We start from the raw sequence: 15,506 nt of genomic DNA, 5'->3' as shown, positions 1-15,506 counted from the left end.
AGAGGCCCATATGCAATTCACTTTTTCTCCTACGTGAAATTTTCAATCTTGTCAATAAAATGTTTTTTTAAAGAGAACCAGAGACGTAGAAGAAATAGATTTATACATACCTGGGGCTTCCTCCAGCTCCATAAGCCTGGATCTCTCCCACGCCGCCGTCCTCCGCTGCCTCTGTCCACCAGTACCGGGTCCTGTAATTTCCGCCAGTCGACGCAAGCGCAGCGAGTTCCCTTCGTACTGCCCAGGCGCATGCGTACAAAGCCAGAGGGAGCCCCTGTGCATGCGTACAACTGGTCGTGTCCGGCGGAAGTGACGAAACCCGGTACCAGCGATAGAGGCAGCGGAGGATGGCGGCGTGGGAGCGATCCAAGCTTATGGGGCTGGAGGAAGCCCCAGGAATGTATAAAATCTTTTTCCATTTTTTAGCTATGCTTCGTCTCTGGTTCCCTTTAAACCACCAGCAAGAAAACGCATTCTCAAAATAATTTTGATGGTGCCTTTTCAAGTACTTTTTGGTACTTTTTCCATTGCAAAGTACTACCGTCACCTCCTCCAACACTACACCATACAGTCAGGCGCAGGAATTACCGCAACCTGAATGTGAATTCCCTGACTGAGGCCTTGCAACCTCTAAGTACTCTGTCTTCCTACACTGACCCTGAGGCAGCATCCAGTTACTTATTTAGCGTAGTCTCCTCTGCCATGAATTCAGCCGTTCCACTCACCACCACCTGCCCCCGCCAAACTAACCGGCAGCCCTGGCTCACTGAACAAATCAAACAGCTGAAAAGGCGCTCCAGGGTGGCAGAAAGGTGCTGGAGAAAAAGCACTGCTGTAGAGGACTTCAATCACTATAAACAAACTATGCAGGAGCTCAGGGATGCCCTCACCTCTGCTAAGCAGTCTTATTTCTCCTTGCTCATTTCCTCACAGTCCCACAACCCAAAACAATTGTTCAACACCTTTAACTCCCTACTTCGTCCCCCACCTCCTCCCCCTACCACATGTCTGTCAGCCGACGACTTCGCATCATACTTTACAAGCAAGATTGATGCAATACGTAATAGCTTCAACACGCAACCACTTTTACCAGCTCAACCGTCACCTATAAATACCTTCTGTCCGCCTGCACCCTCGCCCACCACTAACTGCCTTCCCCCCGCTCCACAAGACCACTCTCCCACTCTAACATCTTTCACCACACTAACTGAACAGTGTCTTTCCTCACTAATCTCCAAAGCGCATCTCACTACCTGTGCCCTGGACCCTATTCCCTCTCATCTAATCCCCCAGCTTTCCCCCTCCTTTAATCTCGCTCTAACAACTCTATTCAACCTTTCTATCTCCACTGGCACTTTTCCTTCCTTATTCAAACAAGCTACAATCACACCACTAATCAAAAAACCCTCTCTTGATCCAACTTCTCTATCCAACTACCGTCCTGTCTCTCTCCTCCCCTTTGCTTCTAAACTGCTGGAACATCACATCCACTCAGAATTGTCTGCCTTTCTCTCTACCAACTCCTTACTTGACCCCTTTCAATCTGGATTCCGCACACACCATTCCACTGAAACTGTCCTCACGAAAGTTGCTAATGACCTACTGGTAGCTAAATCCAAAGGCCAGTTCTCCATTCTAATACTCCTTGACCTTCCCTCTGCCTTTGACATGGTTGATCATGCTCTGCTTCTGCAGACACTGACATCTTTAGGAATCAAGGGACAAGCACATTCCTGGATCTCCTCTTATCTCTCTGGACGCTCTTACACTGTCTCCTTCTCTAACACCAATTCCTCTCCACACCCACTGTCTGTTGGTGTACCTCAAGGCTCTGTTCTTGGGCCACTTCTTTTTGCAATCTACACCCGTGGCCTGGGACAACTAATTAACTCTTTTGGCTTCCAGTATCACCTCTATGCGGATGACACCCAAATCTATCTCTCAGCTCCTGACCTGTCCTCACTACTATCCAGAGTCCCCGACTGTCTACGTGCCGTTTCTGCATTCATGTCCTCCCGCTTCCTCAAACTCAACATGACTAAAACGGAAATTGTGATTTTTCCACCATCGCTATCTTCACCCCCACCAATTGCAACCATAATGGTAGACAACACCCTAATAACCTCAACCACTAAGGCCCGCTGCTTGGGGGTTATACTTGACTCAGAGCTCTCCTTTAAACCTCACATTGCCTCATTAACCACCACCTGCTATTTCCAGCTCAAAAATATATTCCGTATCCGTCCCTTCCTCACACAAGAAGCCACCAAAATGCTTGTTCATGCCTTAATCATCTCCCGCCTAGACTACTGCTCTGTGGCCTACCAAAAAACAGGCTAGCACCTCTCCAATCCCTTTTAAATTCAGCGGCCCGCCTCATTCACCTTTCCACACGCTCTTCCGATGCAGCCCCACTGTGCCATTCTCTCCACTGGTTACCCATTACCCAGAGGATGCAGTTCAAACTCCTGACTCTAACATACAAAGCCCTCCACGAGTTGTCTCCTCCATACATCTCCTCACTTATCTCAAGATATTGTCCCTCCCGCAACCTTCGCTCCTCCCAAGAAATTCTCCTGGCCTCTAAGCTGATCACCTCCTCTCATGCTCGCATCCAGGACTTTACACGAGCATCACCCCTTATCTGGAACTCTCTTCCACAGCCTGTACGTCATGCTCCAAACCTGGACATCTTCAAACGCACTCTTAAAACACACCTTTTCAGACAAGCTTATAACATTCTATAGCCCTTATTTACTTCTCTGTCACAATGTAATCAGAGGCAAAGAATCACTGCCTCATCCATCCTCCACCCCCTTACCTAGTGTGTCCCCCACAACCCATTAGATTGTAAGCTCGCAAGGGCAGGGTCATCCTCCTAATGTTTACTGTTCTTGTAACAATATTTGTGCTGCTTGGAACTCTGCTGTACATTTGTTGTATCTATGTTTTCCTTGTCGTCTTATTGTGCTTTGTAAAGCACTGCGGAATAGGTTGGCGCTATATAAATAAATAAATAATAATAATAATAATAATACTAAAAAATTATTTTAAATCGAAGATGAAAAATTATCACCTAGGAAAAAACTCAGGAGAAAAAGTGAATTGCGTATTGGCCAGAATATTAAGAATTTAGGGAGAAAAAACACAATGAAAGAGCCACTGAAAAAAATGAAGGATCAACCCATAGCAATACTTTGGGGAACAACCCTTTTCTTTAATTACAGCCTGAGCCAGTTACCTTATTTCTCTACCATCTGCAAATAGAGTACCATCTTCCTCCTGTCTGCCTGTTTCCTCACCCAGTAGACATGACCACTCCCCTAACTACATGGCCAATCATTCACTCTGACCACCTTCTCTCTGATGGTCTTACCTTCCTTTAAAGGAGTAATCCAAGCATCCAAGCATCCTCCAGCCACGGGTCACGTGGTCTCTCCGACGTCATCAGGATGGTACTGTGCAGGCACAGTAGTTCTGCACCTGCGCAGTATCATCCTGATTACTTCGGAAAGACCACGTGACCCGCACGGTGGAGCACAGAAGAAGCCGACCCAGAACCCGACCTGGTGAGGTTGCGCCACCGGAGAAGACTGGGAGCTACCGGAGCTGCGGAGAGGGCACAGGATGGCTGCCACGGGCTGGAGGAAGCCCCAGGTAAGTGGATCTTTTTTTTAAAAGCCTGGGTGTATCCTTTAATGGAACAGCGTCTTTCTTTAGTAATCTTTAAAACTCACCTCATTACCTGCATTTCGGACCAGATTCTCTCTTATCTCACCCCCCCCCCCAGCTCTCCTCTCTTCATCTCTGCTTTATTGCTTCTTTTGAACCTTACCATCTTAACTGGCACTTATCAAAACACCTTCTTTAGACCCCACAGCCCTCTATAACTACCATCCAGTTTCACTTCTTCCCTTTGCTGAAATAGCACATCTATTTAGAACTGTATGACTGTCTACTAACTCTTTATTATACCCCATCCAATCTGGCTTCCGAACTCACCATTCCACTGAAACAATCCTCAATAGCGTTGCAAACGACCTCCTCCTCACTACAAAATCCAACGGCCAAGTCTCTAAACTAACACTCCTTGACCTGTCTTCTGCTTATAAAATAATATTAACATTTTGGCAGCATTCATTGTTAACAGCTCATGATTTTCAGAGCACATGATTCAATGAACACTGTACTACTGGGTGATTATCAGCTTGCGCAGCAGTGTGAGAAAGAACTTGTTTTGAAGGTTTTTTTTTTTTTTTTTTTTATCCCAAGTTCTTTTTCCTTGATTTAGTTGGTGGTTTTAGAAGACTAAAGACATTTTAGAACAATCACTGTTCTCTCCAGGGAGGGGTGCAGAAGATATTAATGTATAATGTGCTTGTGTCTAGTAAAGCTTATTATGTTTCATATTAATGACATGCAAATGTTTAAGTACTATGAAATTAATGCTAATAATAAAAATAAATCATTTGATGAACAGAGAGGAATCAGTATTTATTTGTAACAACAAACCTTAATAACAGTTATTCAGAGACCAAGCTAGCAATTAGGACACATGCTCAAGTGACGCAGCCTGGTGGCATAGTGGTTAGCCCTCTTGCTTTGCAGCACTCAGTCCATGGTTCAGATCCTAGCCAGGGCACTATCTGCATGGAGTTTGTATGTTCTCCCCATGTCTGTGTGGGTTTCCTCTGAGCACCCTGGTTTCCTCCCGCATCCCAAAACATACAGATAAGTTAATTGTCTTCCCCCTAAATTGGCGCTAGAATATAATACATACACTACATGACAAAGTAGATAGGAAGCAGCACTCCGTCCAGTAGTTGGTGGGATGTGCCTTGGCTATCTGCTCACCAAATGGACGTTCAAACACTACATGACACATACATAGACATATGACTATGGTAGGGATTAGATTGTGAGCCCCTTCGAGGGACAGTTAAGTGACAAGACAATACACTCTGTAAAGCACTGCAGAAGATGTTGATGCTTTATAAATACTAAATAATACTATTAATAATAATAATAATAGACTGGTATATCAAAGTCAAAGCATAAAATGTAAAAGTAAAAAATGGATTTTCACGTTTAGAGTTTCTAAAACAGAATGCACAAGCAGATTGGATGAAATGCCAAACAGATTTTTAATTTCTCTCTCCTTAGACCCTGTGTTTATGTGTGAGCATGCACCTTCTATTTGCCTTTTACATTAATGAAGTCTATATAATCTCTATTTAGTGGTCCTTTGTAATGCTGTGAACACTGTACATCAGAGCACAGTTGGAAGTAAACCGTCTATTTATAAGAACCAGTAATGAGTAAAGCTTCCATCTGGCACTTCGTTCTCCAGAGACGATCCTTTATTTTAAGCTAAAAGGTTGTAATATCATCAAACGTTAACTGTTCTGTTCCAATATTAACTTTTAAAGAACAATCCGTTCAGACTTTAAACTGTCTATCTGTATTTAGCTATTTGTATTACAGCCATGTAAACCTGAGAGCAGATAGAAGGTAAAAAATCAGCCAAACACAATGGTCAGAATGGGCAACTATTTGATCTCTGAAAGGGCATGACCTCAACTTTTTGACTGACTTTGCTCCGGTTAAAAAGAGCAGACAGACTGGATTTTACCTGCTCATTACTGTTGTATTTACTAAGACAAAGTGACACCAGGGATGTTTCTTTGGTTCCACTTTCTTCCAAAATGCAAATAAAAAAAAATGTAAGCCAATCTGAGTATGTCTGTTCATAATACCTGATTTTTAGCATTTGAGTTTTATTAAGTTTACTTTAAACCTGCATTGTTTTTGTTTTCTTTATTAGAAACATATCAAAAATTATAAGTACGTTTTGTTTTTGAGTGCCACCTCTTCCTTTGACTTAGCAAGTTCTGGAGCAAAAAGGATCTCAATTTATTGCAGCAGTAAAATATGAAGTTTTAACATTACACAAGTCAAGTTTGAGCAGAGGGTATGTAACAAGGCGCTATAGATTTCTAATTGTGCAGTATTCTATGAAGTTATCCTACCTTGTGATTAATGAGATCTGGATGCTTGTTCCTTTCCTATATTTATAAGAATGATTAGGTATAATTCAAAGATAGTTATTGGTAGTTTTTAGTATTGGGATGTATAACTTCACCCCAGGAAGTATGTTGCTCATCACCCTGTGGGTAACCTCAGGTAAATTTCAGGCTTTTTAACCTGTCAGATATGTGTCCAAGTGTTGATATGTTCATTGCATGTGTAGGATGCAATTGCATCCACTGTTAGCATGGGGACCCCTGAACAGAGGTGTCACTAGGGTTGGTGTCACCTAGTATGAGAAACTTATGGGGTCATGCCTCTCTTGCCCCAAGAATCTAGAACTTCACCAGGCTGGAAAAAAAACTAACAATAATCCTTTTTTTTCATTGCAACATTACTTGTTAATGCCATGTGTCAAAAATGGTGTTGGAAAGGAGTTATACTGGGCCCTTTTGTTATAGGGGGAGAGGGTAGTTAGGGTTAGGTATTGTTATATTGGTCACACTTTGCTATAAGGTGTGTGTGTGTGTGTGTGTCCATCCAGTACTACACTGGATACTCTTGCTATGGGGGGAGGGAGGACATAGGGATTGTTATACTTGCCATACTTGGTGGGTGGGGTTCTGGCTATGCTTGCTGGGGGGGGGGGGTGATGGTGCAGTGGCACACTGAACACACATGCTATGGGGGAAGGGAGGTGTTAGGGAGTAATTTTGCTGTGGGTGGAGGGTTTAGGCGTGTGTGTGCGCGCATTTGTGTGTGTGTATGTGTGTGTGTGTGTGTGTGTGTGTGTGTGTGTGTGTGTGTGTGTGTGTGTGTGTGTGTGTGTGTGTGTGTGTGTGTGTGTGTGTGTGTGTGTGTGTGTGTGTGTGTGTGTGTATCCAGTACCACACCGGATACTCCTGCTATGGGGGGAGGGAGGAAATAGGGATTGTTATACTTGCCGTACTTGGTGGGTGGGGTTCTGGCTATGCTTGCTAGGGGGGTGGTGATGGTATGAGGGAAGGGAGGTTTTAGGGAGGGATTGTTATACTGGTCAAATATTGCTGTGGGTGGAGGGTTTAGTCCACGCTTGCTGTGGAGGTAAGATGGAGTGGTACAGCACTGCTCACGCTTGCTATTGTCAGTTGGAAGGGTTTATAAACTTGTAATAGTGGCATGGGAGGTGAGGGAGGGACTAATGATTGTTATGCTGGCCACACCCTGGGGGGGTTGGCAATGTTGGTTGGGGGGGGGGTTTGAGGGAGGGGTACCATGCTGGACACTCTTGCTATTGGGGATGTGAGGTTGGATGGGATACCTTTGCTGAAGGGTGACTAGGAAGATGTTATGGTGATCGCCATGTGGCCCTGGTGACCTATGGAATCCATTATCAGCTTAGCACAGAGCAGCCAGAAGGAAGAAAAGCAGGAGGGAGAAGTACATCAGACACTAGCTTAGTCTATGTTTGCATAGCCTTCCTACACTCTCACTTAGCCTGAAGCTTGGTGTCATCCCCTCTGCTGGTGACACCTGGTGTGTTCCACACTGTAAAGGAACTAATCCAAACAGTGCAGTCTCTGGGGGTTTAAGCAGATTGCAGGGACCATTTTGGTCTCAGAAACAACAGTTCACAGTCAGCAGATCAAGTTTTAAGCTGACTGCATCAGCTTTATTCACATATATCCAAAACACAGGAGTACATCAGAGAAAAAAAAAAATAAACCCTAACCATCTGGCTCTAACTAACATACATCAGCTCCCTCTTTATGCAATAGAGAGCATCTAGCATCCACTCTACAAAACCAGTATTAAGGCTGGTTTCACAGTGGGACGTTACAGGCGCACGTTAGAGCAGCCTGTAACGCAGCCCACCGCACAGTAATGAAAAATCAATGGGGCTGTTCACAGTGCGGACGTTGCGTTACATTGTAACGCTGCGTCACAAGGCAACGTACTGCATGCAGTTCTTTGGACGCGGCTGAGCCGCGTTAGACTGCTTGCACATGCTCAGTAATCAATAAAAATCATAAAAAATTGTACTCACAAACATCAGTAAAAATTGTGCATATCAATAAAATCTTCGAGGCTCAGCGTCCCTCTCCGTGGATAGGCTCCGCCCAACTAGTTTCGTCGAGATGACTCATCAAGGGCCCCTGATGAGTCATCTCGACGAAACTAGTTGGGCGGAGCCTATCCACGGAGAGGGACGCTGAGCCTCGAGGATTTTATTGATATGCGCAATTTTTACTGATGTTTGTGAGTACAATTTTTTATGATTTTTATTGAGAATACGGTATTACACTATGGAAGCATCTGTCTGAGTTTAAGGTGCAGTGATGCTGAGAAAGCCACTTTGAGGATTGTATACAGCCCTACAAACTTTGATGCTGGTCGTTGAGGGTCAGCCATAGCATCTGGTAAGAGGCTAGCGTTTGATATTGTTGCCTGGGAAGTGCAGTGTGGGCACCGGGTGCTTGATGGTGAAGGAGTGTGTGGTACACAGGTGGTATATACTGAGGATTACGTATTGCACCAAAGGAGCTATCTTTTTCCTGTTTTGCATGAACTGATTGGAATCCTGCTGGGAAAATCGATGCAAGTGTAGGAGACCTGAGGATTATAACTGGCTGGGCCGAATGTGAGTTATGCCAACTGTCACGATTGGCACTACAATCTGGTGAGCGTAATTGCTGCACACATAGTGGATTTCAAAGGATTACTGTGTTTATATGACATTCTTAGCTCATATTGGAATGGGACTTGGAAACTTGGACTTTTGATATAAATTTTCTCCTTTGCTTCTGAGAGGGTGTAAGGAATCTATTAAGGTCAACTTTCTGCTTGCCTTAGGAGCATAATAATTTGTGGACTGTCCTGGGATAGTCATCCAATATTGTATAGTGATATATAGGCTGATATGTATGATATGAGGAATACCTGTTGAGCGCCAACTTTTATTTAGATTGAACATTCATAGGGTATACACAACCCTTATTAAGTATAGCGCACCAGGAAAGGAATAGGATTAAGTGAATTAAGATAACAGTGAGGAGCGCACTTTGCAAATATTTGTATAAACATGCTCAGTAATGTTGGGGAGGAGCGGAGAGCGGCCAGGCACATGGCTAATTAATATGCACTGCACGTTATGACGTGCAGTGTTTACTTCCTGGAGCAGCCGCTCTGTGCGGCGATTGGCCGGCGGGACCACGTGATGCCGCATGCGCACAAGAGTGCGCATCACGGCATCACTGACGCCAGAGTGAGCTGCACAACGCGGCTCACTCTGACGTCCAGATCCAGCACCACCAGGCATTCCGTTAGGGGGACGTTATGCGACCTTAACGCCCCCTCTAACGCAACGTCCTGGTGTGAAATTAGCCTAAATGTATAGTTACTCACTGTGCCTGGGTCTCTCTTTACTGCATGTTGGCAGTTCCACAGGAAGACAGAGTGAGTAAGTGTGGAGACACCATATTTAAATGGTTTCTCCTGAAGCCTAATGAGACTATTAATTAAATAAACCATGCAAACAATCTGTAGTTATGTACAGGGACATATACTTAGCAACACAATTGAAATATAAAATATATAACTTTATTACTCTGTCATTAAAAGAGATCCACCAGGTTCTCAACCGCAAGTAAAAATACAGAGGGGGGCACCCAATGTGTCTAAATTGCTGTGTCACTCAAACATGTAAGGGGATGTAAAGAGGGAGGTCCTGGTCGATTCCTCCCACCATCTCTTAACTGTATATATATATATATATATATATATATATATATATATATATATATATATATATATATATATATATATAGGATAGGGTGTCATTATTCCCCAATCGCCTGAGAACAACAGGTGCTGGTACTAGATAGAGCAAAATTGAGAGACCATATACTGTATATTGCGGTCAGTAGGACAGGTTCTCTCCTAAAATAAGACTCTATACCCTAGTAACCGAAGCAAGGGTCGCCCCCTCCCCTGGAGAAGCTTGAACAACAATGTGCTCATATATAGGTATACAGTGACTAACTCCCCACTCGACATGTTTCACTGAAAGGCTTCATCAGGAGTACAACGGATGCAGTGCAGTGATAAAGATGCATACAATATATACATTCACAACATATTCCCCCCAGCAAAGAAAGCACAAGTCAGAGCATATTAATTAGCCAGGCTTCACCAAAAGCATTGATAGCCTGGTGAATGGAAGTCCCAACCGCTCACTTCCAATCACCCAGGGCCCCTTTTACCAGCTTTTCCAAAAGCCAAATACAGTGAAAGAACACTTTCACTGATGGAGGTGCCACGCTCGCTTAGATAATGGATCAGCTGCTCCTGTTCCACTGTCTGAGGAAGTGGGAGGTGTCTCATGAAACGCGTCACATTTATTGGAGTACATTATTAAAGAATACTTTTAAAACATGTATCTTGTTTAATCTTCTATGGGGAGGTGAGTACATCTTCCCCTATTTTTATTCAAGCATTGTTTTATCCTATTAGTGCCTCTGTGTTTCTGATACAAGTATCCTGTCCAGCAAGGTACACGTTAAAGGGTGAGGCATTTTAAAGGCAGGTTTGTCAACAATTTCCCTGTTATTGCTGTGTGCCACATATACTTCAGTGTGTAATGACCATTTAAGCGTACGAAAATCCCACTAAGGATGGAACCTTAAGTGAAAAAGATGCTGAGCTGTCAATTGGTTGATACTTTTTTTTACACTTATCTTCTATCTATTATTCCCTTCACACTTATCACATGGGGGAAAAAAATCACACAAAATTCATGCATACTTTTAAACTAATAAGAGCTTCCCTTCACCAATGCTTTTAAACCACAGAGCACAGCAGAAATGCTGATGTTGCTTCTAAAATAATAAACTGTCCTTAAATAAGTAAATAGGACAGAATTGGTCTCCTGGGACCATTACAGGGTAAAGATTATTAAGCTGAAAATTAGAAATATTACCTTAATAACCAAATCAAATTTCTGGTGCAAATCTCTGTTTACTGGCTTTAGGAGTGTGAGCACGGCGGTGGTACGATTCATATGGAAATAGTCAGCATAATCCTCTGGAGTGCCTGGAAGAGAAGAAAGCCTTTAGAACATCTAATTGACAAAGAACAAAAACAATGATTGTTTATAGCCTAGACGTTATGTGTGAATGTGGGGCTGCTTTCACTTCATTTTAAGTGAGCCAATAACTGTTTTTCATTTTAGCATGCTGCTCATAAAAAATGCAAGGAAGCTTAAAGGAAACAAAACATAATATGATCAGGGACTGACACTGCTGCATAGGATACCAGCAGTTCAGTGCAGTCTCTGCTTTTAATAACCCATCAAACAATTTGCTTCAGAACAGACAAAGTTCTGTGCAATATGTAACTCAGTGAGGGCTCGTTTCCACTAGTGCGGCGTGCGTCTCGTAGACGCACGCCGGCACTGAGCGGGTGGGCGGGATCGCAGGCGATTCCCATCAGCCGTGCCATGCACGGCTATGGGAATCGCAGCCTCCGCCGCGAATTCTGTGGGGGTTTCCGGCCGAATCGCTACTGCAAGCGATTCGGCCGGCGGCGCCGTTGTCCCCTATGGCAGAGTTTCCCCGCGCGATTTGCCTGCGGGGAAACTCTGCGGATTCGCGGCCGTTTCCGCGAGAGTGGAAACGGGCCCTGTATTGAATGACAGTGATTATTGCAGAGGATTAGCAATGAAATATTTTAAAAAAGACGCTAAACATTCAGAAGTATTATAGAATAACCGGGACATTATGTATTGACTTTACAATGACTTTGGTGTCAAAAGGAGCATTCATTAAAGTTATAAAAAAAAAAAAAAGATTTTCTCTCCCATGTTTTTCATCATGTTGTATACAGCAAGATTTTTTTTGTGGCATGTGTAAATTGAGAAGTGCAATGGAAACTGGATGGTGCAGATTGAAAATTAAATACTTAAATTACACATGTGGGTCTCTGAAGTCAGTAAAGAAGCATTGACGTTGTAAAATCATAGACTAGTAAATTGCTGTTCAAAAGTTTATCATCCTCAAAATGTATGGAAAGTTCCCATAAGGCTCAGCTTTGGTAGATGATGTCCGCTTTTCTAGTGAATGGGTTCTATGGAGTCCTGGAAATCATATCAAGAGCTTCCCTTCACCAATGCTTTTAAACCACAGAACACAGCAGAAAAGCTACTAACCTACTGAGGGGGCAGACAGAGTTAGTGATGATCAGAACTAATCAAGGTTGGACAAGCACAGGAATGCAAGCAGTGTCTGGAGTAGTACAGTGGAGTTGTTTAAAAGTTGTCTCACTAAAGTAATACCAAGTACAGTACTAGGATGTCTGGTATGCATCTTCATGCACACACTTGTGCACACAGACCGATGCCTGGTAGGCCATACATGTGAACTCACCTCTGTCAATGGCAAGAAAGTCACAACTCGTGGCTTGCTTGTAATAATGCACCTACATGTGCACAGGACACTGAGGCTCACCAGATAACGTATGACATTGCCCGATGAAGAATGGAGATTGGTCTGAATGGATGGCATTACTACAGGAAAACTGAGATAATAGAGTCCCCGTCACTATAATCAAATGGCCGCAGCGATCAGCCTATCAGCACTAAAGCTGTGTTTTGTATTTATTTAGAAAATAAAAAGATTTATATAGCGCTGACATCTTGTGCAGCATTGTACAGGGTATCTAAATACAATAGAGGAGAAAGCTTGTTCGGCACTCAGTTGAAAGGGGGTGGAAGCTCACACCTGCACTTCAGACAGAAACACACTTCATCCCACCACGCTCCGTGGCCAGTGATTTCAGCAAAGGGATGTGCAACCGGTGATATACGTGAAGTACACGTTACAAAGCTAAGCACATCAAGACAGTCGGGGCACCGTCTCAAATTATTGCTTTATTTCCATCTTAAGCCACGTTTACATGATAAACAGTCTCCTGTTCCTCGCAAACTAAAAGTGTCAAACCTGTGGTTGAAAGTTGTGGTGAGGTGAGTAGGGGTCGGGTGACCAGGGGATAAATGAACGGCACAACAGCCGTTTTGCGCTGATGTGGCGCTTGCTCATGTGCTCGTGTCCAGGGTACTGGCAGCGTGAGCATTATCTCGGAAGCCCGCTCGCGCCGCCATTACCCTGGGCACGAGCACGTGAGCAAGCGCCACATCACCACGAAAAGGCTGTTGTGCCGTCCATTTATCCCCTGGTCACCCGACCCCTACTTACCTCACCACAACACTTTTAATTTGTGATGGACAGGAGACTGTTTATCATGTAAACATGGCTTAAGATGGAAATAAAGCAATAATGAGAGATGGTGCCTGGACTGTCTTGATGTGCTAAGCGTTATACAGAGTTTATTGTCTTGTCACTAACTGTCCCTCTTATGGGCTCACAATCTTGCCATTGCCATATATTTTTATGTAGCGTAGGGCCAAATCAGAGCAGCAATCAGAGACCACCAAAAGAAACCTCTATTTGTAAGAAGAAAAGGAGGTAAAATCCAATTGGGTGCTACATTGTATAACTGAGCAATAAACTGTTAAACTGTTAAAGTTGTGAAGTGCCCAATTGTAAAAAATGGCCTGGTCGCTAGGGTGGTATAAACCTCTGGTCCTCAAGTGGTTAAGTTTCATTGCAACCAGAACTTTGGCAGCAACTATAGTGAATACCTAGAAGGCTACCCATATGGCAAATGAAAGGGAAGAGCAGTAAATTATGGTCTCACAATTGCTCTATTAAAGAGAAACTCCGAACAAGAATTGAACTTTATCCGAATCTGTAGCTGATAGCCCCTTTTACATGAGAAATATATGCATTTGACGAACAGACCATCAGGGGGCGCTGTATGACTGATTTTGTGCTGAAACCCCTCCCATAAGAAGCTCTGAGTACCGCGGTACTCTGGGCAAACTGTCACAATGTAACAATGTTCACAGACAGGAACTAGCTGCTTAGAGCTGTCTCTAAAAGCCAAAACAGCTAGGAGCAGCTACATAACCTGCCCACAGTAACAATGTCACTATGTAATAAATGTCAGAATGTGAATCTGGGAGAGGAAAGATTTTACAATGTGCAAAAACTGACTAAATCATTTATACATAATTATGGTAAAAATGAAGCACTTTTTTACTACATTTTTTTCACTGGAGTTCCTCTTTAAAGTCTTTTATCTGCGCTATGGGAGCGTGTTTTTAGTTTTTAAAGGGCTGATTTCATGCAACGTTATGAAGTGAGAGGAAGCCATTCCCAGTATAAAGTATAAAGCGCTGAAGCTGTTTGTAATTGAACAGCATTGGAATCTGACGAGAGCATACGTTTGATATCGGTGGTGGTCGCAAGGTGGTTGCAGATCACTATACATAGATCACTGGATACTGGTGCAATTGGGATTACACTATGATTGTCATTTCTCTCCTCTATTGAGTGAAAAGTTGTGTGGAGATATGCAGAGAAGAGGAACCAGTGAGGACCAGTAGCTGATTGCCCAGAGGATCATTAGATGTTTTTTTGCTGTCTGTGATTTAATATTCATTTTTTTTGGTTAGCGCATTGTATATATATTAGTGTGCGTCATTGGAGCAGTGCTTCACTATAACAGTGGGTTCCATGGTGTGGTGAAGGTGCAGCAGCATTAGAAATACTAAACTATTATTATTTTATGTGTTTTTTTCTTTTATATATGTTTCAACTGAGGACATTGGTCTGCAGACTGCCGAGAACAATATCGATTGGTGCATCTGTGGAAGGGGTCAAAAGAACATTTCACTGAAATACCATATTGAGCATGGACATCTATTCATATTGCAATAAATGGCTTACCCTGCTCCTGCACAAGTCCAGGCGGCATTAATTACTATTCCCCCTCCAAGCCGCCATCGATAGTGGGGGAAAGATATAATTCAGCTGTCAGCTATTGATGGCAGCCGAGTTACAGTATTTTTTTAGTAATTTGTGCTCCATCTTTTGACGGTGCCCAAATTGCTCACTTAGCACCACTATAGCAGAAATTTCTATTCTGGCCTATGGTGGCGCCGGCTGTGTCCACACCTGGCACCCACAGCACCCTGACACCATTGCACCATAGCACTGCCGACACCCTCATGCAACACCACTGAATTACTGGGCATCCCCTTCAAAAGCATCTATGAATTTGCTACATGGACAGAAGTGTAACTACAAATAATGCCCCCCCCCCCCCTGAAAAACCTTGATGGGGCCCCCAGTGTTCACCCCCTTTTTCCTTGCCTACCCATTGTGACCCCCACAGCCTGGGGGCCCAACTTGCAAGGGTCATATGTGTGGACATCACATTCTTCACATACATAAGTGTAGCCACAAAAAAACCCGCCCTGAAGGATTGACTCCTGTATCAGAAGAAGTGAAGTAGTATTTGGGGCCCCCTTACAGTCGCAGGGGCTGCTCCCCTGTAGTTATGCCCCTGTATATGGAGTTATGACATTCATCAATGGGATC

At 43.6% G+C, this 15,506-nt stretch overlaps 1 protein-coding gene across 1 annotated transcript in view; it reads right to left on the bottom strand.

The window, feature by feature from the left end:
* Window positions 1-15,506, bottom strand: part of PCDH15 (protocadherin related 15) — a 1,564,441-nt gene that overhangs the window by 884,097 nt on the left and 664,838 nt on the right. Inside the window, exon 11 of the mRNA XM_068257852.1 lies at window positions 10,985-11,097. Coding sequence (XP_068113953.1) covers window positions 10,985-11,097 — 113 coding nt within the window. The remainder of the gene's footprint in view (window positions 1-10,984; window positions 11,098-15,506) is intronic.

Source organism: Hyperolius riggenbachi, chromosome 10 (assembly GCF_040937935.1).
Source record: "Hyperolius riggenbachi isolate aHypRig1 chromosome 10, aHypRig1.pri, whole genome shotgun sequence".
NCBI classification, from domain to species: domain Eukaryota; kingdom Metazoa; phylum Chordata; class Amphibia; order Anura; family Hyperoliidae; genus Hyperolius; species Hyperolius riggenbachi.
Note: the sequence above shows the minus strand (reverse complement) of the source record. Positions and strands in the feature narration are given on the sequence as shown.